This window comes from Rhinolophus sinicus, linkage group LG02 (genome assembly GCF_036562045.2).
Source record: "Rhinolophus sinicus isolate RSC01 linkage group LG02, ASM3656204v1, whole genome shotgun sequence".
Classification (NCBI taxonomy): Eukaryota; Metazoa; Chordata; class Mammalia; order Chiroptera; family Rhinolophidae; genus Rhinolophus; species Rhinolophus sinicus.
The window spans coordinates 45,368,246-45,395,452 of NC_133752.1; the positions used below are offsets into that span (position 1 = coordinate 45,368,246).

The 27,207-nt window shown below is 42.3% G+C and overlaps 1 protein-coding gene and 1 pseudogene across 1 annotated transcript in view; one reads left to right on the forward strand and one right to left on the reverse strand.

Moving 5' to 3' along the window:
• Positions 1 to 5,965: 5,965 nt before the first annotated feature.
• On the reverse strand, positions 5,966 to 21,516 carry LOC109439542 (ceramide transfer protein; annotated as a pseudogene).
• A 989-nt stretch (positions 21,517 to 22,505) lies between these two features.
• LOC109439743 (broad substrate specificity ATP-binding cassette transporter ABCG2) overlaps positions 22,506 to 27,207 on the forward strand; it is a 29,211-nt gene continuing 24,509 nt past the window's right edge. The window contains exons 1-3 of the mRNA XM_074323690.1: positions 22,506 to 22,726; positions 26,409 to 26,468; positions 27,068 to 27,182. Of these exons, the coding sequence (XP_074179791.1) occupies positions 22,506 to 22,726; positions 26,409 to 26,468; positions 27,068 to 27,182 (396 nt within the window). The remainder of the gene's footprint in view (positions 22,727 to 26,408; positions 26,469 to 27,067; positions 27,183 to 27,207) is intronic.

Sequence of the window (27,207 nt, forward strand, 5' to 3'; positions counted from 1 at the left end):
CCCACAACCTCTAGCCCACTGAAAACACTATGAGTGACCCAGGGTTCCCTGACAACCAGACAACCGGACCAGAGATTGTCACCTGAGGATGTCTTGGATTGTCCCTCAGGCATTCCTCAGCCTTTCAGAGTTAGACCTATGTCAGGCCCTGAATCCAGTATCCCGGAGAGAGTTGCTGTCCCACTAACCTGTAACCAGGCACGCACTAGAAATGAAACTGTCCTTTCGACAACCCTATACCCAAAACGGGAGTAGAAACTAATTCAAGTGGCCACAGGGGCCGACCTGCCTGCCTTCCTTTCGAAGCACTGAGTGAAACAGGTTCAGGTGGCCACTTCGCTTCGCTGTCAAGGTGGACTGGGGCAGCTGTCGTGGTCAACATCAAGTGGGAGTCTCCTACGGAAGAGACCCCCAGTCCAGCAGAGATGCAGGCGAGTAAGCCCCTCATGGGCTGCCGCTGCAGACAACTTTACCAAGCATCCACACCAGGCAGACAGGGACTCCTTTTAGGAGAGTCCCAAATGTGAGTTGGCAAATGTGTTACCAGACTCTAGAGCTTCGCCACTTGGAGTGTTCCAGACAAGAACAATTTGGGGAATGTAATCAATAATGTAAAGATTTTATAGGGTATCTGATGGACACTTGTCTTAGTAGGGAGACCACCTCAGGGATCATGTAGATGCCTGATCACTGCACTGTACACCTGAAGCTGAAGCTGAACAATAATGAATGTCAACTATAATTATATATATATATATATATATATTTATATATACAAGAAGTGGAGTACAGTATTAGGAATAGAGACAATGGAATGTAATGGCTGTATGCGATGTCAAGAGGGGTAGAAGACTGGGGGGAGGCAGGTTATCACTGTGTGAGGAATATAAATGATAAATGTCTAACTATTACATTGTTTTGTACACCTGAAACTAAAAAAATAAAAAATGAAAAACAAAACAAAAAAACCGGGATATGGTTGTCGTTGGGTAGTTTTACTAATTTGCAGCAAGAAGAGACAGGGATTCACATCCAAAGGTGTTCCCCCAAAGGTAGACTTAGCCATTGCTTATATGCACTGTTTGATCAGTTACAGATTGATTTCTTCTTTGCAGTTGGCTCCACTTCTCTGGTTGGGTTCCTGTTAAACTCATCCTGTTTTCACTGGCCTGAAAAATACTGTGCTACATTTTAACATTTAGCAAGAATAACGTTTAGTACGAATGGGCCCAGAACTTGTGACCCTTGTTCTATTTAACAGTATGAACTGAAGACATGTTCCAAAATGGAGGGTATAGGCCAGGGTTTATTAATGTAAAAGTAGCAAGGATACTCAGAGATGGGTTGCGAGGGCAAACAAGACAGTAAACTTACTTCATTTGTTTTCTGATTGGTGGGGGTAACTGGATTTTCAATGATCGGCTGCCTCAGAGGTCAAGCAAATGGGGTTTTGAGATGAGAATAATGGGTAATATATGATTACCCACTTATCAGCATTCTAGTTTCAGCCCAGGCCTGTAGAACAAACAATCTGAATTTGATCACACAGTTAAGGTACAGAGACTATTATTTAACAACAATGCAAGGAGTATAATTGATTTAATAGTACAATCAGCACAAGGGGGGCTGCTTGCTCTGCAGGCAGTTTTGGGGCCCCAAAGGCAAAGTTATGCTCTGCAAGCAGCTTCAGAGCTCCAGCTGGAAAAAATGCAAATATTGGGTCACATGTTATAATATTAAAGTTCTTATAAATCCTCGCCAGTTATGTGTCTTTTTACAATTAAACCAGCCAGTAAATTCAACTAACATTCCATCAGTCTATTGCTGATGAACAAATTGTTACTTAAAGCAGATGATAGAAAACTTAGTTTATAATCCTGTATTTCCTATAAACTCTTCAAAGTGTTTCTAGATTGCTTAAGGTTTGAAAGCAACAAAACTTCTCAAGAAACAAATGGATAAAAAGAGAAGACTTGCTCTGACATTCGGAGTTGGAGATGATGGCAATATTTCTCATTGGAAACTTCCATGCTCTTCATATTATGTGCTCTCTTTATGGAAGGATTAAATTACAAAACAACTAGTGTTAGAAATGCAATGTTTCTGAGTACACTTCTTATGCTAGGGGTAGCCCAAAGATTAAAAAAAAAAAGTAGGGATAGTATTGAAGAGAGATTCTTATTGTGCTGTTACAGCTTTCAGTTCATTATTTGGATTTTGGGGGTCATGAGTCATGTCTAAAACACCCACTTTTAATAAATATTGAAGCTGTATTGGTTTACACAGTTGAATAATTACTGGAGGGTGGGGGAGGGTTATACTTTGAAAAGTACAGATTTTACTCTTTCTGTTGCCATTCAAATTCGCCATCATTTTTCTTTTGATATGTTGACCAGCAACACTGGGGAAAAGAGAGAGCTAGAGAAACACCCATATTCTGAATTATATAAAATTGTAACCATGCATTAGAACTCAAGAGCTTTGCTATCCTTTATTTAAGCAATTAAATTAATCATCCATTCAAAAAATGGCTTCTAGATACTAAAACCTGCGTTGAGCACCATAACAAGTGTGTTACTCCTTGTATCTGATATAGGAGGTGCTTTGATTTCTCCTTGGTATATATTTATTTTTTTGAATAATTTTTTATTAGTTTCAGGTGTACAAAACAACATAATGATTAGACATTTACACCCCTCACAAAGTGATAACCCCAACAAGTCTACTACCCCTCTGACATCGTATATAGCCGTTATAATCCCATTGACTATATTCCCTATGCTGTACTTTATGTCCTGTGAATATACACACACACATGCATATATGTGTATATATTTAATTATAGTTGACATTCAATATTATTTTATATTAATTTCAGGTGTACAGTGTAGTTGTTAGGCATTTATATAATCTATGAATTGATCTCCCCAATAAGTCCTGTACCCATCTGACACCCTACATAGTCTTTACAACATTATTATATTCCTCCTACTGTATTTCACATCCCTGTGACTATTTTGTGACTACCAATTTGTACTTTCTAATCCCTTCACCTTCTCCCCCATTCCCCAACCCCTTCCCATCTAGCAACTCTCAGTTTTTTCTCTGTATCTGTGAGTCTACTTCTATTTTGTCTGCTCATTTGTTCTGTTCTTTAGATTCCACATATAAGTGAGATCATATGGTATTTGTCTTTCTCAGTCTGACTTTCACTTGGCATAATATTCTCTAGGTCCATCCATGTGGTAGCAAATGTTAAGATTTCATTCTTTTTATAGCAGAGTAATACTCCATTGTATAAATGTACCACAATTTACCCAACTGTCTATTGATGGGGATTTTGGTTGTTTGCATAGCTCGGCTATTGTGAATTGCGCTTCTGCAAACATAGGGGTTTGAATTAGTGTTTTGGGTTTCTTTGGATAAATACCTCCTCAGTATATATTTAAATTCCAGTAATTTGGTGGTATATGAGGTCTGACAATTAAGTTCGTGAACTTGTTGCAATACTGTTGCTAATCTTTTTTTGATATCAGAGGGATTATTCATATGAATTTGTACCAACTGGACAAACAGTTCATCAAATTTACTGTTTGGAAGTGCTGAAAAGGCTTCATGAAAAATGTAGACGACCTGAACTTTTCGCAATTCATGGCTCTTGCATCACGACAATGCACCAGCTCACACGGCACTGTCTGTGATGGAGTCTTTAGCCAGTAAACGAATAACTATATTGGAACACCCTCCCTACTCACCTGATCTGGACCCCAATGACTTCTTTCTTTACCCCAAAATAAAGGAAATATTGAAAGGAAGACATTTTGCTGACATTCGGGATATCAAGGGTAATACGATGTTCTGATGGCCATTCCAGAAAAAAAGTTCTAAAATTGCTTTGAAGGGTGGACTAGGCTTTGGCGTTGGTCCATAGCTTCCCAAGAGGAGGACTTCGGAGGTGACTGTAGTGATATTCAGCAATGAGGTATGTAGCACTTTTTCTAGGATGAGTTCTCTAATTTAATTGTCTGACCTCATAGATCCTTGCTTTTCATCACTTTGACTATTCCCTGCCAATCCCTTCTGGCTTACAAAGTTCCTGTTGAGAAATCAGCTGACAATCTTCTAGGAGCTCCCTTATAAGTTACTACCCTGTTTCCCCGAAAATAAGACCTAGCCGAACAATCAGCTCTAATGCATCTTTTGGAGCAAAAATTAGTATAAGACCCGGTATTATATTATATTATAAATTATATTATATTACATTATATTACAAGACCCAGCCTAATTCTTTTTTATGCTTTCTATGTCTTTTTTTATGCTTGCTATCTCTTTACTGAAGTTCTCACAAAGTTCTTTGAACATTCTTATGACAAGTGTTCTGAACTCTGTCTCTGGTAGGTTGCTTGCCTCCATTTTATTTAGTTCTTTTTCTGGAGTCTTCTCCTGTTCTTTCATTCGGGACACATTTCTTTGTTTCCTCATTTTGGCTGACTCTCTGTTTGTTCTATGTATCAGATAAATCTGCTACATCTCTTGCTGGGTATCCTTATGAAGTAGGGGTGCTGTGGGGCCTAGTGCCACAGTATCCCTGGTCAACTGAGCCAGGTGCTCCAGGAGTATCCTTCACGTGGGTTGTATGTGCCTCCTGTTACATTTGAGCCTTGATTGCTATTGACATGTCAGTGGGTGGGAATGACCCTCAGGCTGATTGGCTGTGGGATTTGGCCATGTCCACAGGTTATGAGCTGCTGTGCTGGGGTCTTACCACACGCAGTGGGATTTGCCCCATTGGACTCTGGGGTCTGTTGAGATTGCCCTTTGGTTGTGCCACTTGTGGGGCTAATTGGGCGGTGCTCTGCTGTGGTCTGAAGCCAACCTCTAAGTATATTGGTTCTGGGGCCTTTTGGGAGGGGCTCCAGTGCTGGCCCAGGTCAGCTATTGCCTTTGACTGGTTGGGAACTGCCTGGTAGGAGCTACAGAGTGAGCCATGGATGGTAGTTGTCTGTGCTGGACCTGGAGGTGTGTGGGAGAGGCCATGCTGCAAACTGAAGACAGCTGCCACCAGTACGGGGCCTGGGGTAGCTGTGCTACCACCCTAGGACATAGTGAGGCCTGCTGCTGCCTGCTGCTGGTTGCTGACTCTGGTTAAGTTCAGGCGCCAATAAAGTCTCCTGCTTTATGGAGTTGGGTGTGGTGGGGTCTCAGTGAGTCAGCAGGGTGGAGCTTCACTGCTTACCAGACCAATCAGATTCAGATTTGGCTGTAAGGGTAGAGGGCGGGATCAACACAGGAAGAATGGTGCCTGCCTGCTGGCTGCAGTGAAGAACCCCTCACCAGGAAAATGCCGACTGTCCTCCAGGCCTCCCCCACAAAGCCACACACCTCAGTCTGTCCCCCATATGTCTCCAACAGCTGGAGTCACCATCCCCCCACCGGAGCCCAGGGTGAGTACCTGTGAGCATGTGAATCTGTGCATGGGCCCTTTAAGAGTATGGGTGGGTTTCCCGCAGCCTTCTGTCCCACTGGGTTAGTCAGAATCCCCACTGTTTTTCATAACCAGATGTTGTGGGGACTCCTCTTCCTAGGACTAGTACTCCTGGCTGGGGAGCCCAGTGTGGGGCTGGGTTTTCTTGCTTCTCCGTGGGGAACGTCTGTGGCTGAGATAGCCTCCCAGTTTTTGTCTGCCATATGGAGGTTGTGGGCCAGCCTGTTTTGCATCTCTGCCTGTTGAGTTATTAATGATAGCCATTCTGACAGGTGTGAGGTGATATCTCATTGTGGTTTTCATTGCATTTCCTGATGATTAGTGACGTTGAGCTTCTTTTCATATGTCAGTTGGTCAGATGTATGTCCTCTTTGGAGAAATGTCTATTCAGGTCGTCTGGCCATTTTTAAACCAGATTGTTTGTTTCTTTAGTGTTGTGTTGTATGAGTTCTTTATATTTTTTATTTTGGCAGGGACACGTCAATTGTTTAGAGGAGCACTTTCACAATCCACAGAAAAATTACAAACTGAGTCATTTTCAGTCAAGGTTGGTATCGTTCAAATGGCAGAAAGACATAATACATATACCTTGCTGAGAAGCAGGCCACACTCTTTTGTGCCTTTGATAAATGATGCTTGCATTGTCCACTGTTTGTGCCACATGAAAGTTTTCTCTAATTGCAATCATCAACATTCTAGAAGTAATTGCAGACCCTATGTCCGCAACACCTTTAAATACATGGGTAGCTTTCAAATTCCCTTTTCTTCTATATACCTTCATTTCTCCTTGTTCTACAACCACCAATTGACATCTCCACCTACATCGTGTAATGAATAAGTCATGTGGTTCTGCACCATCTCTTCAACCTTTTGGACAGTCTGTGAGTCCCCACAGAAGAAAAGGCATCACCAGATGGCACGGATGTAGGCAAATGGAATCTGACCTTTTTGCTCTATGACTGTCCTTCTATTTTGCCTTGTCTGTCAAAAGTAGCTTCAACAACCTCAAAGAACTCTTCTTCACTAATCAAGCTCTTTGGGCCTTCCTAATAACCTGGTGCTCCAAAGTGAGATGTTTTTCTTAAGTTCTCTTACAGCATTTTTGTATGCTTCCTCTATTCTTCTTTTCTCAGTTTCCTATCCAGTCTCTTTTGCCAGCTGTCCTCACATTTTACGTTAGTTCAATACAATGAAAAAGTGTAGGAATCCAGCAGTAGTTGCTTTAAAAGTTATTGTCTCCCTTTAAAGTCTATACCACGTATTCCTTTCAGTGTTACATGTGTAAATAACTTGTCTTTATTGCCATTGGGATTATATAAGAAGTCTCCATCCGAATGTGCTGTAGGAAAGTCATCATCTTCTACCACTTTATCCCTTTGAAGTTTGTCCCCAGAGACAGCATCAGCACAGGCATCAAAGTACTTCTGTAGAGTATCAACTTGTCTACATATGATATCTCTAAAGGTTTCCATTTCAGCCAATTTCTCACACAAACTGTGGTCTTTTTTGAATGAAGTTGCAGAAGAGCCACTTGCTCCAGACACCCAGTGACATTGTTGAGCCATGTTGACACAAGCTGGATTCAGATCCATAACTGGGTTCCGTTTTGTGCTATTCAATGGCATCTATCTCCACCAGGGAGATCCTGAGGCTTCTCTAGGGGCCTTCCACAATAATCTGGCGGCCTTTGGCATTAGGAGCACAGCACTCCAACTGCTTGAGCCACGGAGCAGCCCTATTTTTGTTGTTGTTAGATATTTATCATTTGTATCCCTCACACAGTGATTACTCCCTCCCCCTATCTATTATCCCTCTGACATCGCATACAGCCATTACATTTCCACTGTCTCAATTCCTAATGCTGTACTCCACTTCTTGTAAAAAAAAAAAAAAAAGAAAAAAAATATATATATAATTATAGTTGACATTCATTATTGTTCAGCTTCAGCTTCAGGTGTACAGTGCAGTGATCAGGCATCTACATTATCCCTGAGGTGGTCTCCCTACTAAAACAAATGTCCGTTGGATACCCTACAAAATCTTTACAACATTATTGATTACATTCCCCAAATTGACTTTCGTATCCCTGTGGCAATCTTGTGGTTACTGACTGTGCTTTCAAATCCCCTCACCTTCCCGCTTATCTTCACCCACCCTCCCATCTAGCAACCCTCAGTTTTTCCTCTATGTCTCTGAGACTGTTTCTGATTAGTTCATTCATTTATTCTTTTCTTTAGATTCCACATATAAGTGAGATCATATTGTATTTGTCTTTCTCTGTCTGACTTATTTCACTTAACATAATGTTCTCTAGGTCCATCCATATTGATGCAAATGGTGAGATTTCATTCTTCTTTATGGCTGCGTAATACTCCATTGTATAACTGTACCACAGTTTCTTAATCCAGTCATCTACCGATTGGGCATTTCAGTTGTTTCCATGTCTTGGCTATTGTATATAGTGCTGCAATAAACTTAAGGTGCATACATTTTTCTGAATTAGAGTTTTGGATTTCTCCGGATAGATACTTAAGAATGGAATTGCTGATTCATAAGGTAGTTCCATTTTCAGATTTTTGAGATACCTCCATACTGTTTTCCATAGTGGTTGCACCAATCTGCAATCCCACCAATAGTGCACGAGGATTCCCTTTTCTCCACATCCTCACCAGCACTTGTTGTTTGTTGATTTATTGATGATAGCCATTTTGACTAGGGTGAGGTGGTATCTCATTGTGGTTTTTATTTGCATTTCTCTAATGATTAATGAGGTTGAGCAATTTTCATATGTCTGTTTGCCATCTCTATGTCCTTTTTAGAAAAATGTCTCTTCGTGTCCTCTGCCCAGTTTTTAATTGGGTTGTTTGTTTTTTTGGAGTTGAGTTGAGTGAGTGTTTTTAATAAATTTTAGATATTAACCCCGTATCGGATATATCATTGGCAAATATCTTCTCCCATTTAGTAGGATACCTTTTTGTTTTATTGATGGTTTCCTTGCTGTGAAAAAAACTTTTTAGTTTGATGTAATCCCACACGTTTGTTTTTTCTCTTACTTCCCTTTCCCGAGGGGATATATCAGTAAAAATCTTACTCCAGGTAATGTCTGTAAAGTTTCTTCCTATATTTCCTTCTAGGAGTTTTATGGTTCAGATCTCACATTTAAGTCTTTAATCCACTTTGAATTTATCCTTGTATATGGTGTAAGGCGGTGGTCCAGCTTAATTTTTTTTGCATGTGTCTGTCCAGGTTTCCCAGCACCGTTTATTTTATTTCATTTTATTTTTATTGGGGAACAGTTTGTACTTCCAGGACTTTTTTCCAAGTCAAGTTGTTTCCCTTTCAATCTTAGTTGTGGAGGGTGCCATTCAGCTTCAAGTTGTTGTCCTTTCAGTCTTAGTTATGGAGGGCGCACTCAGCTCCAGGTCCAGTTGCTGTTGCTAGTGCAGGGGGCACAGCCCACCATCCCTTGCAGGAGTCGAACTGGCAACCTCGTGGTTGAGAGGACACACTCCAACCAACTGAGTCATCTGGGAGGCAGCTCAGCTCAAGGTGCTGTGTTCAATCTTAGTTGCAGGGGGTGCTGCCCACTATCCCTTGCAGGACTCGAGGAATTGAACTGGCAACCTTGTGGTTGAGGGCTCACTGGCCCATGTGGGAATCGAACTGGCAGCCTTTGGAGTTAGGAGCATAGAGCTCTAACCACCTGAGCCACCGGGCCAGCGCCCCCAGCACCATTTATTGAAAAGACTGTCTTTACCCCACTGTAAATTCTTGCTTCCATTGTCATAGATTACATGACCAGATAGGCATGGATTTATTTCTGGGCTCTCTATTCTGTTCCATCAATCTATGTGTCTGTTTTTATGCCAGTACCATGCTGTTTTGATTACTGTAGCCTTGTAGTATAATTTGATGTCAGGTAGTGTTATACCTCCCACTTTGTTCTTATTTCTCAAGATTGCTGAGGCTATCCGGGGTCTTTTATGGTTCCATATAAATTTTAGGATTATATGTTCTATTTCTGTGAAAAATGTCCTTGGTAGTTTGATAGGAATTATGTTGAATCTGTATATTGCCTTAGACAGTATGGACATTTTAACGATATTAATTCTTCCTATCCATGAACATGGTATGTGTTTCCATCTATTTGTATCTTCTTTAATTTCTCTCTTCAGAGTCTTATAATTTTCTGAGTACAGATCTTTTACTTCTTTGGTTAAATTATCCCCAGGTATTTTATAGTCTTTGAAGCAATTGTAAATGGGATTGTTTTCTTAATTTCTCCTTCTGATATTTTATTATTGGTATATACAAATGCAACTGATTTCTGAATATTAATTTTGTATCCTGCTACTTTACTAAATTCATTTATCAGTTCTAATAGCTTTTTAGTAGAGTCTTTAGGGTTCTCTATAGTATCATGTCACCTGCATATAATGACAATTTTACTTCCTCTTTACCAATTTGGATGCCTTTAATTTTTTTTCTTGTCTGATTGCTGTGGCTAGAACCTCCAGAACTATGTTGAATAGAAGTGGAGAAAATGAGCAACCTTGCCTTGCTCCTGATCTTAAGGGGAATGGTTCTAGCTTTTCCCCATTGAGTATGATGTTAGCTATGGGTTTATCATATCTGGCTTTTATTATGTTGAAATATAGTTCCTCTAGTCCCACTTTCTTAAGAGTTTTTATCATAAATGGCTGCTGGATTCTGTCAAATGCTTTTTCTGCATCTATTGATATGATCATATGGTTTTTATTTTTCATTTTGTTAATGTGGTGTATCACATTTATTGATTTGTGGATGTTGAACCACACTTGCATACCAGGAATGAATTCCACTTGATCATGGTGTGTGATCTTTTTAATGTATTGTTGAATTCTGTTCGCTAATATTTTGTTGAGGATTTTTGCATCTATGGTCATTAGGGATATTGGCCTGTAGTTTTCTTTTTTTGTAATGTCTTTGTCTGATTTTGGGATCAGGATGATAGTGGCCTCATAAAAAGTGTTTGGGAGACTTCCCTCCTTCTGGATTTTTTGGAATCATTTGAGGAGAATAGGTGATAATTCTTTTTTGAATGTTTTGTAAAATTCACCTGTAAAGACATCTGGTCCAGGGCTTTTGTTTGTTGGGAGCTTGTTGATTACTGATTCAATTTCCCTGGTAGTAATCAGTCTATTCAGATTTTCCGTTTCTTCTTGAGTTAGCCTTTGAAGGTTGTACGCCTCTAGAAAATTGTCCATATCTTCCAGATTGTCAAATTTGTTGGCATATAGTTGCTCATAGTAATTTCTTAAAATTTTTTGTATTTCTGTGGTGTCTGTTGTCACTTGTCCTCTTTCATTTCTGATTTTATTAATTTGGGTTCTCTCTCTCTTTTTTTTTGATGAGTTGGCTAAAGGTGTGTTAGTTTTGTTTATCTTCTTTAAAAACCAGCTCCTGCAGTCATTGATCTTTTGTATTGTTTTTTTGGTCTCTATTTCATTTATTTCCACTCTGATCTTTATTATCTCCTTCCTTGTACTCCCTTGGTGCTCATTTTGCTGTTCTTTTCCCATATCCCTTAAGTGTGAAGATAAACTGTTGATTAGTGATTTTTCTTATTTCTTTAGGTAGGCCTGCAGTGCTATGAATTTCCTTCTTAGGACTGCTTTCACTGCATCCAATAGATTTTGGGTCGTCGTGTTTTCATTTTCGTTTGTCTTGAGATATCTTTTGATTTCTTCCTTGATCTCATGGTTGACCCATTCATTATTTAGTAACATGTTATTTGGCCTCCATGTATCTGTGTGTCTTCCAGTTTTTTTTCCTGTAGTTTATTTCTAATTTCATAGCACCTTGGTCAGAGAAGACAATAGGTATAATTTCAGTTTTCTTGACTTTATCAAGACTTGTTTTGTGGCCTAACATGTGGTCTGTCTTGGAAAATGTTCCATGTGTGCTTGAGAAGAAAGTGTATTCTGCAGTTTTGTGGTGAAATGCTCTAAAATATCGATTAAATCCAACTGGAGTAATGTATCAATTAAGGCCGTTGTTTCCATATTGATTTTCTGTCTGGAAGACCTGATACAGAACTTTTTAAATGCAAGGGTTAATTTATGGAAGTTAGATTTTAGATTTTGACATTTTTTCCCCTAACAATATTTAATAGTATCCTCTTGTGTATTTTTGTGCCATCATGTTTAATAGCAATCACCTGAGAACCCTATCTCCTTGTCAGATTGTAATCTCTGTCTTAGCCTCAGTTGAAGGTCACGTGTGCTTACACAGCATGTCCTTTTGGCTTGGAAGCAGAGGGCATGCAACTCTCCATTTCCTAATATCATCACTCGGGAAAACCATGTAAGAGGAAGGCCTGGGCTTCTACCAGCTTGTGTAATAGTTCCACTGTGGGCAGGTATCTGGCTGAGGACTTTAGAATCGACTTTTCTTACCTGTGTGCACTTTTCATGGTATAATGCACTCCATTTACAATAGACTGTCATATTGAGAGTATGGTAAAAACTACAATAGAGGAAAACGGCATTTTAAATGCAGGTTATCATTCTTATAACATACGAGTATAGCAGCATCTATGGAAGAAAATGGTTCAAACTGTCAAAAAGTAAAAAATGTGGCCTCACTAGTTGGAAGGCAACAAGAGAGGAAGAAAGGTGACATAGATAGACCACCAGAAAAGGCACAACTGGTAAGGGAAAAAGAATATCATTAACTGCAAGCACCTTGATCCTGGCTGAAGGCCTTTCCCAGCTGCCTAAGGGATATAATCAGGCCAGGTAACAGAGCAGGCTGGTTCAGGTGAGTTGTGAAACATGGGGATGCCTCCTTTATGTAAGGATGTGAAGTCTTTATCGTGGGTGTAGGACACGGAAGGTGGTAAAAAGCCAAGTAGGACCAGCAGGTGCCCTGGAAGCAGGGAAGCGGCAGCAAGGTGGGAAGCTGATTTTTGTTATGTGAGTTAGGTTATTTCATGTACAGAGAAGAGCGCAGCACATATGCCCAGAAAGCTTCTGCCCATGGGGAAAGATTCATGTTTACGTGGAGCAGTTGCTTTTAGTGACTCATCTATGTATGACCAGTATTACTGTATTAATTAGAGGTCCAGGAGTTGGGGGCTAATATGGGGCTGGGGTGTTGTATTTTCTATATTTTGTAATTATTACAATGTATTTTTGCCTTTCAGCTTAGGTTAATGCTTTGTTCCATGTTGGTTTTAGACATTTTCAGTTTGTTTATTGGTAGAATGCGCTTCAGCTGGATGGTGTGCCTCGGTTGTACCCATCTGGTCATTTGATGCGTAACTCGTGAATTGTGGAGGCCCTGCTGTGTGCGTAGGGAGATTGTTAGGGTCCTAGTGAGGAACCAAGCAGCCATATGAATTACACACCAAATCCTGTCCCCATGAAGGCAAACTCTTTGTATGCAGCCACTTCTAAAAGTGTGATTGTATTTACTATAAGTTTAAGGCTTGTGTCTTGTATGGGCATGGATGACTTTTCTGGGGCACTTGTGTTCCAGTTGGTGCCTTACGTTAGCAGAAAATCTCCCAAAAATCCCTTACCAATTTCCATCTTGAGCAATGGCCTGTTTACATTTCATGCAGGATGTTATTGGATTCTCATAATGAGTGTTGTGAGTACGCAGTGGCTAAGCATGAAATGGACATGACAGCAGGAGAAGATTTTGGAACTGGCATATTTTGACCTCACGTGATGGCTTAAGAAGTTTATAAAGTCAGGATGTAAGGTCCAGGGATTACTTGTGCCTTCTCTGTGACAGCTGTAAGAGAATAGGGTTTTAAGAGAATAGAGCACTTCTACCATTCATTGTGTGGCCAGATTAAAAGCAAGCTATTTACCTTTAATTTCCGGGGTAATAATCCTTAAAGAGTTTCCTACTTTTCCAGTTTCCAACATTCAATAGAGTGTTTTTGGGTACAGAAACAATTACTCAGAGATTACTTTTGTTTTTGGCAGTTTACTCTGATATGGCCAGGTGTGGTTTTCTTGTATTTAGCCTGCTTCGGTGTTCCTAAAGCTTCTTCTGTGTGTGGCATGATACCTTCATCAGTTTGGGATAATGCTTGGCCAGTATTTTTTCAAATATTGATTCTGCTCCTTCCCCCATACGTCCTTTTTAGGTCTTCAGTTACATGAATGCCAGACCTTTTACATCACATTCCATATGTTTCTTAGATTTTTTGAAAAGTAGACCTCATCCCTTTCAGTCCGGAATTTCTTTTTCTTTTTCATGGTGATATTTTCATCCATGCTTCAATCTGGATGTTTTCTACATACCATCTACTACTAATCTGCCTCTAAACTGCTGTTTAAACTCATCTACTCTTTTTTTTAAAATTTTTAATATAGATTTTGATCCTTTGGTAATAGGTTATCTTTTCATTTCCTTTCTTAAATAGTACATCAAGCAGTCAAACTCTGATGACTCCAGTGTGTATTACCTGTGGGTCTATTTCTCTTTTCTTGTTTTTGGAACATTAGTTCCTATTTTCTGAAACACCTGGTAACGTTGATTGCAAATTTGGATGATTACATATATTTTTTGAGAGTGGATTTAACTCCTAGTAGACAAATAAAGTATAAGTGGATCACTCTGATTTAGTAGAGGCTGGTCTGTTTCTGGGTTGCCCATATTGCCAGGGCATACATAGCCCTTCTGGGATCTCAGAAACTTGGCTTTCTAGGGCCCCTCCCCTTTGGTAGGCTTGCAACTTCAAATTTTCTCTCCCTTGCCCTGAGAGACTGCTGAAATATTTCCTCAGCTGTTTTTAGCCTCTAGCAGCTTCTTTCTACCTGTGCTCTTTCTGAGTTTTGCCCTGTGTGTGCAATTTGACTGTATAGAAAAGGGCACAGAATGCTGGGTTTCCCTGTGTTGTTTCCTCCTTTCCAGGATTTTGGCTCCTTAAATCCTGGCTGCTTTTGTTGCGCTCATCAGAGAGAACTCTTCAAACTGTTGCTTCTTATATTTTGTCTACTGTTGTAGTTGTTCTTAGGAGGGTGATTGGTTTGGAACAGCTGCTCCATCATAGCCAGAGAGAAAGTTCTTCATAGATTACTTTGATTTTTAAAAATTAAAGCTAGATTTCTTGAAGTTTCACATTTCATACTTATTCACAAGCTGTTACGTTCACCTTAATTCCTAGTGTATTTAAATCTTTTATAGGTGCTTTTTGTAACCGCCTTCATGAAACATTTTAAATTTCATTTATAAATTTAATACTGAGCTAAATTTTTTTTTAAGTTTTATTAAATTTATTAGGATGACATTGGTTAATAAGATTATATATGTTTCAAGTGTACAATTCTATAATACATCATTGATACATGGCATTGTATGTTCACCACCCAAAGTCAAGACTTATTCCATTAACACATATTTGACCTCCTTTATCCTTTTCCACCTACCCTCCACCCCTGCTCTCCTTCCCCTCTGGTAACCTTAATACTCAATTGTGTTTTAAATTGTTTAACTGCTTAACTACTGATTTGATTTTCTGAATAATTTTTATACTTAATTCTAAATCTTCCTAGAATTTAAATATGTTCTTCTGTTAAGGAAATGATTGTGTCATCTCAAATAATTGTGGAGTTTATCTTCTTAGCTGATCCAAGGAGCATAGCAACCCGTGATATAAGCCTCGAGCGATACATTCAGAAATATTTCTCCTGTCCCTGATTGCGTGGCTAATAAGCCCATATTTGTAATAACTATGTCATAAACTCAAAAATTAAAACAGAAATAACCAAAACCAAAAACAGGGGTGATGGTGATCACTTAGTCTGTCCCTAATCTTGAGTCATATCACATACTATGCTTTCAGGTTAGCCACGTTTCACTCCTACATGTCTGCTTCCTGCTTCATGAGTTTTGAGTAATTTTCAAACTCTCATTATTTACTTATTAGATATTTAATTGACATCTAATTGGAGTTATATGTTTAGAATTTTGCCTGCCTCCCTAATATGGGTTTCAAAGTTGTTCTTATTCCAGGGATATAGACTGTTCATTGCAAATGGAGTTATTTATTGTAGTGCAGTCTAAAGTGGGTCGTTTTTAAAAATGTTAATAATATATCTTATTGAATCTACTATATCCAAAATATTTTTACTTAAACGTGATCAATAAAAATGAGAATAAGGTTTTTACATTATTATTATTATTATTATTTAAAGTGGTGAAAGAGTAGTTTATTAGTGTCATGCAAGGTCTCTGGTCCCATTCCCCACTCAAGAACCCAGGATATGGCGAGGCCAAAAAGGAACACCAATAGAGCCATGAATAAGGGGTTTATACCACTATAGTCTCGCTGGCAGCTGGGTTGGAGATACAGGAAGCGGGCTCCACATGATCTGCAATCCACTGTCTGCTTCTCTGCCAACCAACCCCCTAGCGTAGCCACGGCAGTTACATTAGTGGCTAATGGCTAACCGGTAACAGCTGATGGCCACCCAGCCACAACTGATGGCCATCTAATAACTGAGCCAGCACCTTTCCACGTGAGGCCGAGAGCCTGGAAATTGCTCTCTGGGACACTGTCCCCACAATTAGAAGAGATCGTACACTCCAAAAAAGTAGGAGTGGACCCAAGCAGCAGAGAATGGCTCAAGGGCTCATTATTAAAAGAAAAAGTACACTTCAAAAGGTTTGGAGCGGACCCTGAGCAAAGGCAAGGCTCAAGAGGCATAAAGGGCCACATTAGTTTTTTTTAAAAATTTAGATCTCTCCTCTTTACTATTTTCAGTTGAGATATAATTGACATGTAACATTAGATTCAGGTACACAACATAGTGATTCAATATTTGTATATATTGTGAAATGATCATTACAATAAGTTTAGTTAACATCCATTACCACATGTCATGTGGGTGTCATGCGGGGTCTCTGCTCCCGCTCCCCACATAAGAACACAGGACATGGTGAGGCCAAAAAGGAATACCCACAGAGCCATAGATAGGGGAGTCATTACTATATTCTCGCTAGTGGCCGGGCAAGACACACAAAGTAGGATCCACACAATCCACAGTTCGCTGTCCACTTCTCTGCCTGCCAACCAACCAACCAACCAACCAACCAACCAACCAACCAACCAACGCAGTCATGGCAGTTATATCAGTGGCTAATTGGTAACTGGTTACAGCTGATGGCCAACCAGTCACAGCTGACGGCCATCTACTACCCGAGCCAGCACCCCTCCACGTGAGGCCGAGAGCCTGGAAATTGCTCTCTGGGACTCTGTCCCCACACTCCACCCCTCCAGGGTCTTGCCTGACAATCTACATGACAAGCATCTTCTACGAGGGGCCCTGTGCTGTAGTAGCCTATAGGAACCTACAGGTGGAAAGAAATAGCAGTCTTAGGAACCAACAATGACAAATCCCTTCCATCTGGGAGGATACATGCTAGCTTTTTGTCCTGGGAAAGGAGGGTCACTACTACTGGCACCTTTCCCGGTTTGTGGTACCAGACTTTTATGGCAGTACTTGGGGTCCCTTGCGTACTTTCAACATAGAACAGCAGACCCCATAATAGGCCATAGCGAGAGCACATATGTTCCCCGCAAAATCGTCCCAGCATTAGGACCTTCATATACCACAGTCACTTGAGGTGGCCACTCAGCTACCACCCCTGGTGTCACTTGCAAATCATGGGTCAAACCACCCCCCCACAGGGCTATCAGGCCCAATCACCAATAATGGGGGCTTTTAACCTGCCAAGGCCAAGGCCATTGCTGCCATTCCCCTGCTTTCAAGCATGTGGGTGCTGGCAGCAAAATGTTTCCATTTCTGCTATAGCCTGGCTTTAAAAGAGTCTCACTTGTGGTAACCTGTAACTGAACGGGAGCGGCCGTTAGATGTAGCAAAGCTTCTACTGGTGCAGGCCCTCCCTTCCGTGGTCTCTCATTCAGGATTCTCAAGACGTCCCATAGAAGCGAGGCCCAGTAGTGCATCGTGGGAGAGTGTTTTGACACCCAGAGGCCTTGCTTCAAAAGGCTGTTGTAGCATTCTATCATGCCAGCTGCTTGTGGATTGTAAGGGGTATGAAACAATCATTGTATGTCCATCCTGGCAGCCAAGCGCTGCACTTCTTGCCCTGTAAAATGGGTACCCCTGTCACTTTCAATGACTTGGGGGTGCCTATAAAGGGCACAGAGTCGTGTAAGAGTGACCACTGTATGCTGCTGATTCACAACCGGACACGACCAAGCAAACATCAACCCCGTAGCAGTGTCCACTGCTGTGAACACATATATTGTATTGCGGGCCTTAGGTAGGGGTCCAATGTAATCCACTTGCCAGCGAACGAGGGGCACCTTCCCTCACGTAATCTGCTGTGTCTCCCAGGGGAGCCTCCACCACTGGGGGCTGTCCTGGGCACAGACAGCACAGTCATAGCAGGCATCTGTTATCTCCTGCTATTTCAAAGGCAGACTCCAGCGTCTGTGCCACATGGTTCGGCTTCCAGAGTGCTGCAATTTCTATGCAGCCAATGGGCCACATCAGTGGCTGGGGTCCATTCTAACCGTCATACCTGTGCTAGGGCATCTGCTTCGTCATTACCTGGGGACCCTAAGGGGGAGTGACCTGTGACATGCATTAGGGTCACCTCCTCTTTCTGCCCTAGGTCCCAGAGGTCCTGCCACATGGCTCGACCCCACTGTGGACGGTGTCCTACCAACCAGTTTTGGTGTTTCCACATAGGGAGCCACAAATTTAGGCCCTGGAACACCACCCAGCTGTCGGTACAAATAACTAGGGGCCCGGACTCTTGGCTGATTATCATGCACACAGCTCGTAGCTCAGCCCACTGGCTACTCTGGCCAGTCCCAGTATCAAACGAAATGATGTCTTTTTTGGGCTGCACACCCATAGCCGCCAAAATGACTGTAGCTCCTTGGCTAGAACCATCGGTAAACCAGGCATCCTCAGGTACTGGGGGCTGTCCTTCTCTGTAGGGTGAGGACTTCAAGTCCTCCCCTCTAGGCTGAGCGCTTGGCTCAGCCTGGGCTACAACAGGTCCCAGGACCTGTTGTAGCTCTGTGCTCAAAGGGCTTGAACTAAGGGTGCTACACTGCTCCAAGTAGGCACCCCACTTGGCAAGGGTGGTGGTCTGTGCCACCCCCATTTTGGGTCCCTGGGTCCATGTACGGAACCACCCCTGGACGGGAAAGGTCGTTCGAACCAATATCCGTGCATCCCTGTGATGGCCTCTGTGGCCACTAGGGCTGAGTACAGAGCAGCCAGCTGTTTCTCTATTAGAGAGTAGCGGACTTCCGCTACTTTCCACAAATGGGACCGAAATCCCACTGGCGACCGGAGACGCTCCTGCCATTGCCAGAGGCCCCAACCGTACCCCTCTTGGCTTACATGAACATCAAGTTCAAATGGGTGACGAGGGTCTACTATTTGCAGAGCCTGTGCCTGCTGCACTGCCCGTTTTGTGGCAACAAAGGCTTGCTCTACAGCCTCTGTCCAATCCCATGAGGCCCCCTTTTTTATCATGTTATACAAATGCCTTGCTATTTGTGCTGAATGGGGTACAAATGCCTGCCAATACCCTAGCAGACCCAAATACATCTGCAGTTGGCAGACCTTGGTTGGTTGGGGAAAGGCTTGTATTTTGTCAATAATCACCTCAGGTATGACCTTTGTCTTACCCAACCACACAACACCTAAAAACCTGACGGATAAGCCAGGGAATTGGACCTTTTCCTCGTTCACCACCCAGCCGAGTGACTTTAGGTGGCGGAGAAGAGAGGGAGCTGCTTGCTCTAAATCTGAAAGAGAATCAGATGTTAGTAAAATATCATTGATATAATGAAACAAGGCCACAGAGGACGGACGATCCCACTGTGCCAAATCCTGGGCCTCAAGCGCATGGCAGACAGTGGGGCTATGCAAGTATCCTTGCGGAAGGACTTGAAAAGTCCACTGCCTCCCATCCCAAGTAAAAGCAAACAGCTCTTGACACTAGAGGTGCAATGTCATTGGAGATAAAAGCATTGGCCAAGTCCACTACATAGTGACACATTCCCAGGCGGACAGTCAGACGATCCATCAAATCGTGTATTGAAGGTACTGCAGCATGCAAGGGAGGGTGTCACCTTATTTAACTCCCTATAGTCTACAGTCATTCGCCAGGTCCCATCTGGCTTCTTGACAGGCCATATTGGGGAGTTAAAGGGACTGTGCTTGGCCTCACAATATGTGCCTTCTCCAGCTCCAAAATTGTATGACCAATCTCCTCCTGTCCTCCTGGCAGGCGGTACTGTCACACTGTAACCACGCACCTGGGCTGCGGCAACACTTGAGGAGGGTGGTGAGCATTCCCACACCTCACGGCTTATACCACCCGGATCTGGAGACGGAACTCTCCAACCGATGTCTGTAACTGAGGCCATGTAACATGTCCACTCCTAGAATATATTCTGGAACGGGGGAGGCATACATCTTGTAGGTACAGGGGGAAGCCTTCCTATACCCAGTGGTAAGGAAACAGCTTTTACTGTCACAGTCTTTCCCCCATAGCCATCAATGCAGATTGCTGGTCTGGGGAACAGTTCTGGGTTCCCATAAACAAGACTGCAGTCTGCGCTGGTATCAACTAGAGCCAAAACCCTCTGCACATCAGAAGGGGACCAATGTATGGACAGTTCCATGTGAGGCCTCCGGTCCCTGCTTGTCCTCTCTGACTGGGGCCCCACCTTGGCCCCACCCCTAATCAAGCTGAAAGGAGTCGGCCTCAAGCAGCCGCATGAAGTCCTGGAGGGACACATGTTGTGCTTTCCCAGACTTTTCCTTTAGGCTTCGCTGGAATTGCTGTTACGGACGCAGCTGTTTTCAAAGTTCCAACAAGAGTGCATTGAGTTGGCAGTCTATTTTTTCCCCGATCAACCCCTGCTGCCACGAGATCACACCACATCTGCGTGTGTGTTACTCTCTAAGGCCTGCGACCTTGCCTCCTTACTTTTGATTTGGGCTTCCAGGTCTCGACTTCTTGGACCTCCTGTCTTAACTTCCTTTGCCGCCATCTTTTAACATCCCCCAGGGTGGGTATGGCAGTGGTAATTTCATACATCCGCCACCCCACATAGGGTGTAAGAATGGCAACCATGGATCCAAAAGCACTTGCAGGTGCAGTATCCAAAACCAGATCTCTCATGCTGGCTGTAAAATGTTCGTCATCCGGCCCCCGCATATTAGGGTTGAACATAGCATGTCTCATACCCATTTCACGGATGATTTGAGTAAGTTCTGTATATGACTGCCATTGACTCACAGTGTCTGGCAGCTCGCCAGCCTGTCCCCATACTGTGTGTACTGCAGCAGTGAGCCACTCCATTAGAATGTGTTTGCCCTGGTCTTGGGCCAACCTATGGCAGTTCTGTAACCTTTGTCGCAGGGACGGATGCACTGTCACGAAGGCTAGCTTTTCCATCTCGCCTGGGGAGCAGAGAATGCTGTCTCTCCCCTCATCCCATAAACGTAGTAGCCAAGCCGAGACTGGCTCTCCAGGGCGCTGTCGGTACTGTCTCCCCAGCTCCTGCAACTCAGTGGGAGTGTATGGGGTGTAGGTTGTGAACTCAGTCACAGCTGGGTTGCCGGCAGCAATGCCCCCGGGGCCCAAAGGTTGTTCATGCTTTACCTTTTGCTTCATAATGGGCCGGGAGTGGGGGTTGGGAGCTACATTGTCTCCACTCGCATTGTACTCCTCTGCTTCAGAATTTCCACTGTGGGGCTCATACTCTAAAAAGTAGACCAAGCTTCCAGCGCTTCCAACCGGGACACCTGGTCCGGCACCTGGGCCATTTCATTAAGCGTGTCTCCCAGGCTATGACACAATGCAGCGAGGAACATCTAGCCCACACGGCTGGCTGTACCCTTCGCCTCCTCCAGCAACTGTTCAGCTAGAACCTTCAGGGCCTCTTCATGCTGGCTGGAGAGCCATCCATGTCCTCCCACCCCTGTTCGGTGGTCCAGCTCCTGAGAACAGTGTCTACCGGGTACCATACACTGTGTGGGGGCCACCTGTCCTCCTGCCCAGAGTACATTCCTACCTGGCTGGAATCCTGCTCGCCATGCCAGGTGTCCGATTGGGTGGAGGCCTTGGTGCAAGAAGTCCACAACCCTCGGAGCCTACAGCAGCAGCAGGTTACCAAAAGGAAGGTGACGCCTTCTATGGCCAAGAGGGAGGTGTGTCATCTGGAGGCTAGAGTCTCCTAGGCACATCAGAACTCCCGTTCCCGGCGCTGCTCCTCACCGGCCTCCCCAAGCTGAGTGTTCATACACACAAACTGCTCCACTATACTTAGGAGAGTTTTAGCCAGCACCACACCCTGCACACTGCACCATTTGTCATGCAGGGTGTCATGTGGGGTCTCTGGTCCCACTCCCCACATGAGAACGCAGGATATGGTGAGGCCAAAAAGGAACACCCACGGAGCCATAGATAGGGGAGTCATACCACTATATTCTCGCTGGCGGCTAGGTTGGAGACACAGGAAGTGGGATCCACACGATCCACAATCCGCTGTCCACTTCTCTGCCTGCCAACCAACCAACCAACCAACCAACCAACCAACCAACCAACCAACCAACCACCAATGAAATCACGGCAGTTATATCAGTGGCTAATTGGCTAACTGGTTACAGCTGATGGCCAACTAGTCACAGCTGATGGCCATCTACTACCCAAGCCAGCACCTTTCCACGTGAGGCCGAGAGCCTGGAAACTGCTCTCTGGGACTCTGTCCCCACACCACCGTCACTAGTTTTTCTCTTCTCATGATGAGAACTGTTGAGATCTATTTTTAGCAACTTTTAAGTATATGATACAGTGTTAACCATAGTTAACATGCTGTACATTGCATATCCAGGACTTAACGTATTTTATAACGGAAGTTTGTACCCAAAAGGACTTGTTTTAAGTGTTCTGTTACCTAGTGTTTACAATCTCATTTATTTGGGCTATCAGCTCACTTTTGCTTTTCTTCTGCAGAATGGCGGAAACTCTCCAGATGTCTTCCAGTAATGACCAAGTTTCTATCTCAGTGTCACAAAGAAACACCAATGGCCTCACCAGGATGCCATCCAATGACCTGAAGTCATTTGCTGAAGGAGCTGTGTTAAGTTTTCATAACCTCTGCTATCGAGTAAAAGTGAAGAGTGGCTTTCTACTTGCTCGAAAAACAGTTGAGAAAGAAATACTAATGAATGTCAAGTACGTGCATGAATTTTTATGTAAATCGCTTTGTTGACATACAGTGAACTGCACAGGTTTTGCCTGTTACAAGTAAGGTGCTATGGACATTTGTATACATGTCTGTACATAGACACATACTTTCATTTATTTTGGCTCAACTGGGAGTGAAACATTTGAATTACGTGTTAGGTATATGTTTAATTTTTAAAAGAATTGCCAAACTGTTTTTAAAGTGGTTGTACCATGTGAATCTACTTTTGTTTGAGAAAACAAATAAGCAATGTGTCATTTAGTTTTTCCTGGGTATGCCATGTGGTTTAGTGGAAAGAGGCCTGGCTATGTGACTTTCCACTTCTTGAATATGGGAACATAATTGTAATCTCTGACTTTAGTTTCCTAATCTGTAAAATAAAAGATCTGTCAATGTACTTTATGTGCCAGACACATTAGGTTCTTAACGGTCTTTATGTCCTTAAAGTTCTAGAAGCAAGAGCTATGTGGTTGAAATGACAATATATTATGAAAATACTAGGGTTTTTGAATAGACTTGTAAATGAGTGGCCTGATTACATATATAGTTGTTTATAATCTATAACAATTTACCCAATGCTTTCCTCCATTATACAGATAGACAGAAACTACTTAAATATATGACGACTCTAGCTTAGCTTAAGGTACGCAGTTGAAGTCTAACGTGATGGGGAATTTAGGATCCAAATCCGTACAAACTATGATGTTCGTTCTCTGCCTCCAGCAACAAATTCCTCACATGGTGGTGGAGTGGGCAGAGGTTTGGGCAAGGAAGTGAGACTAGAACCCAGTTGGTACCACAGCGCTCCTCTTTCACAGATGATAGCCATCAGGATTGTTCATGTTTTTCTGGTTTCTAGAGAACTGAGCCTAATTCTTCCTCTCTGTGGAGTTGGGGGGGACAGCATGTAGGTTTGCTTGAACAACATGGCCTTTGTGTTTTGTTTTGTTTATTTATTTGTTTGATAGGGGAAATAATTATTCATACACAAAACAAGCACCTTTTCTAGCTCTCTGAGACTGGAGGAGTGGTTATAAGAGCGCTTTGCCAGGTATGGCTGCAAACCTGTATAGAATCAGATGTTTCTCAATTTGCTTGATGCATTCTATGGGGTTGTGGTTTTATCTGTTACTAGCAGGCAACTTCTCCCAGAAGGCTAGGAAATAAAAAAATATGGGAGAAAATTTTTGGATGTGTGTGGGGAGGAAACTATGGGGATCTGAGATTGATTGGGTGGTGGTAAGGTCAGGGGCTTGTAGGATTAGATAGACCTTTGCTCATGCAGAAGCACCTTCTGTCATACCTACTTCTTTGTTCCTTTCTTGTGCTGGTTAAGAAACCCTGACTAGGAAAATAAGGAGAGAAATGATAGACACAAAGCTTTTATCTTTTGCTACATGCCTAGTTAGAATTGACTGACCTTTTTGAAAGGTGACAAGATTTTTGTGGAACATGAAAATGAAGAAAGTGTTGGTCACTTCAGATTTTGTGCTAAGTGGAAGGTGACAAATGATTTGACTATGTGCAGGTTGAATAGGTTAATAATGCATAGTGTGTGAGTATACATTTATCTTGCTTATGTTTTAAAGCTAGTATGTTAGTATCCCAGTACACTAAAAGTGTCATCTGCTCAAGGCTTCATAGCATCTTTATGATTCAGTGATATGCTTTACAGCAATAGATTTTAAAAATTTATAATTTAATTTGAGCTTATTTCAATTTTAAATTGTGAAAGAATATAACCCCTTTATCCAGATTCCTCACCTTTTAACACTTCACTGCACTGCTACTCATTTTGTCTCTTTACATGCCCACTGTCTTTAGGATTTTTCTGAACCATTTGAGAGCAAGCCGTCCACATGGTGCTCTATTATCCCTAACTCCTCCACCATATATTTTCAGAAATAAGGGTCCACTCCTATGTAACCTCTCGGTCATTGTCTAGGATCCGCCCAGGGGAAGCAAAGCCTCATAATGGATGCAGTGGTGGGGCCTACGGGGCCGCTGGTCAACCATGCCCCTCACGTAGCTGACTGAACACCACATGCTGTCTCCTCAGTCTCATCCAACCTGGGATTTTCCTGTTCTGCCCCAGGTGATGTTAACCTTGATCTGGTCACGTTGGTGTCTGCCAGCCTTCACCACAATGTCACCACTTCCCACTTTGTAATTAATAACTATTATGAGGGGAGATACCCTGACATTATTCCCAAACCCTATTCCTCATTAAACCTGAACGCACCTGCTTCAGCTGCCATTGATGACACCTGCCTGAATCAGCAATAACTATCACGATGATAGTTACCAGAGGGTGATTTTCTGTTTTCATCCTACTCTTCTGTATGGGTTAGTTTGCATTCTACTAAAAAGAAAAAGCTTCAGTCGTCATCTCTTCATTCATTTATTTATATCAGCATGGGCTCGTGGATTCCCATTTTATTCAGTAGCATTTAGTAGTAATGCATTATCATTATTTATCTCGATAATCCTATTGTTCCCTATTTAGTCAGTGGGAAAACTTTCATGGTAGGTTCTGGGTTTTGTTGTTTTGAACTCATTTTTGTGTGTGACATATTCTCTCATTCATTGAGTATTTTGTTGGCACTGCAAGAAATTCCAGGCTCACTGTGTGCTTAGCCTCCCTCAGACCTGAAATGAGCTGATGTTCCTTTTTGTGGAGTTTTGTATTTATAGCCATGACCTAGGTGTTTGGAATGTTCATTGCTACTGGGATGTCATACTTTCCAAGCCTTTTCAGTGGGCAGACCTAGGGAACATATGTAGGTAGTTACGTATACATGCATGTAAACCTCTTTATATCTGTGCATATAGATTAAAACCCATGATCTCCAACTCCTATCTAATGCCCCACGGTTATTTCCATGTTTGAAAAACATCTCAGAAAGTAAAACCTGGCTCTCATAATTCTTAGTATACCGTGTTTCCATGAAAATAAGACCAGGTCTTATATTAATTTTTGTTCCAAAAGATGAGTTAGAGCTGATAGTCCGCCTAGGTCTTATTTTCAAGGAAACATGGGAGCTACTGACTAGCTCAATCCATTTTCTTATTCCTTAATATAAGCAATCTCCCCACCATCAGCTGTCTCCTCTCTTCCTTCCACCTCTCTTTGCAGCCTGTGTACTTGGGTGCCGGAGGTAGCTGCACCCCCACCCAGCACTTCCATCACCTTCGCACTAAGAAGGGAAGGTAAAGTCTAATGGAAATGACTGATGTATTATTTGAACATGATATAGTAAGTAGGGAATGTAACTCAGAATTCATTCCAGTTAGTCCATACCTATTATGTATCTGTAAGTTTTCTCCTACTTCTTGACATTTGTTTTTACTGAAAACATTTGGTTTTCACATAAGTAATTATCATGTATAAAAATGTACAGACTCCTTTTTGTTAAAACAAATTTTGAATGTCTATTAGGTGCTCAGGAAACGTAGCCATTTTTCTTATCAGACCTGACTAGTGATGACTTATTTTGTAGACTAGACTTCTTTTAATTGACTGTTCGGTTTCTTCTTCCTTTAAAAGTTTGGTTGTGCTTGTTTTCTGTCTAATTTCATCAACTTTCGTTGTGTATATTAAACACGATGTTAATTAGTAGAACTGGATTGAAAGTGACCCAGTAAATCAGTCTGTTTCTGTATTTGCAGTGGGATCATGAGACCTGGCCTCAACGCCATTCTGGGACCCACAGGTGGAGGCAAATCTTCGTGAGTATAACGAGTATCAGTAAGCCTTTTCTCTGCAGTGTTAGTGTGCGTTGAAAGATCACTTTTAGGAGAGCAGGTCTTTGCTGAGCATCAGTACGTGTCTAGTCTGGTTCTAGGTGCTATGGATCCCATGCAGTCATGCCAGCTGTGGTTCTGTCCTAGGAGTAGGAAGTCTTATTAGGTCAGCTTTACTAACAGGAGGTGATAACGTGATTGACATACAGCTGCCAGCTGTGATTTGAGATAATGGGGTACAAAAGGCTGGGGAGATGGAGCCAAAGGCAAAAGTGAAGGCTGAGTCTCAGGTAAAGGGGCACATTGCCTGTGTTGGCTCCCCCAGGATAAGACAGCTGGAGGGCAGAGTGGAAGGTCTATGCTGGATCAGCCAGCAGTGCCTTGCTTTATGTTCTTGGGCTTTATTGTAGCATAGAGTCAAAAAAAAAAAAGGAAGGTGAGAATTTAAAATAACAGATAATTATAGTGAAACCATAGAATTTTTTGATCAGTTAACTTTCTAAATTGAGCAGAATTTGGATTCAGCATAGCTCAGAGTTATCGCCTGAATGGAAGGAAAAAAAATTATGCATTTCTTTTTATAGGCTGTTAGATGTCTTAGCTGCCAGGAAAGATCCACAGGGCCTATCTGGAGACGTTTTGATAAATGGAGCACCTCAACCTGCCAATTTCAAATGTACCTCAGGTTATGTGGTACAAGTAAGTATTCATGGATTTGCATTTT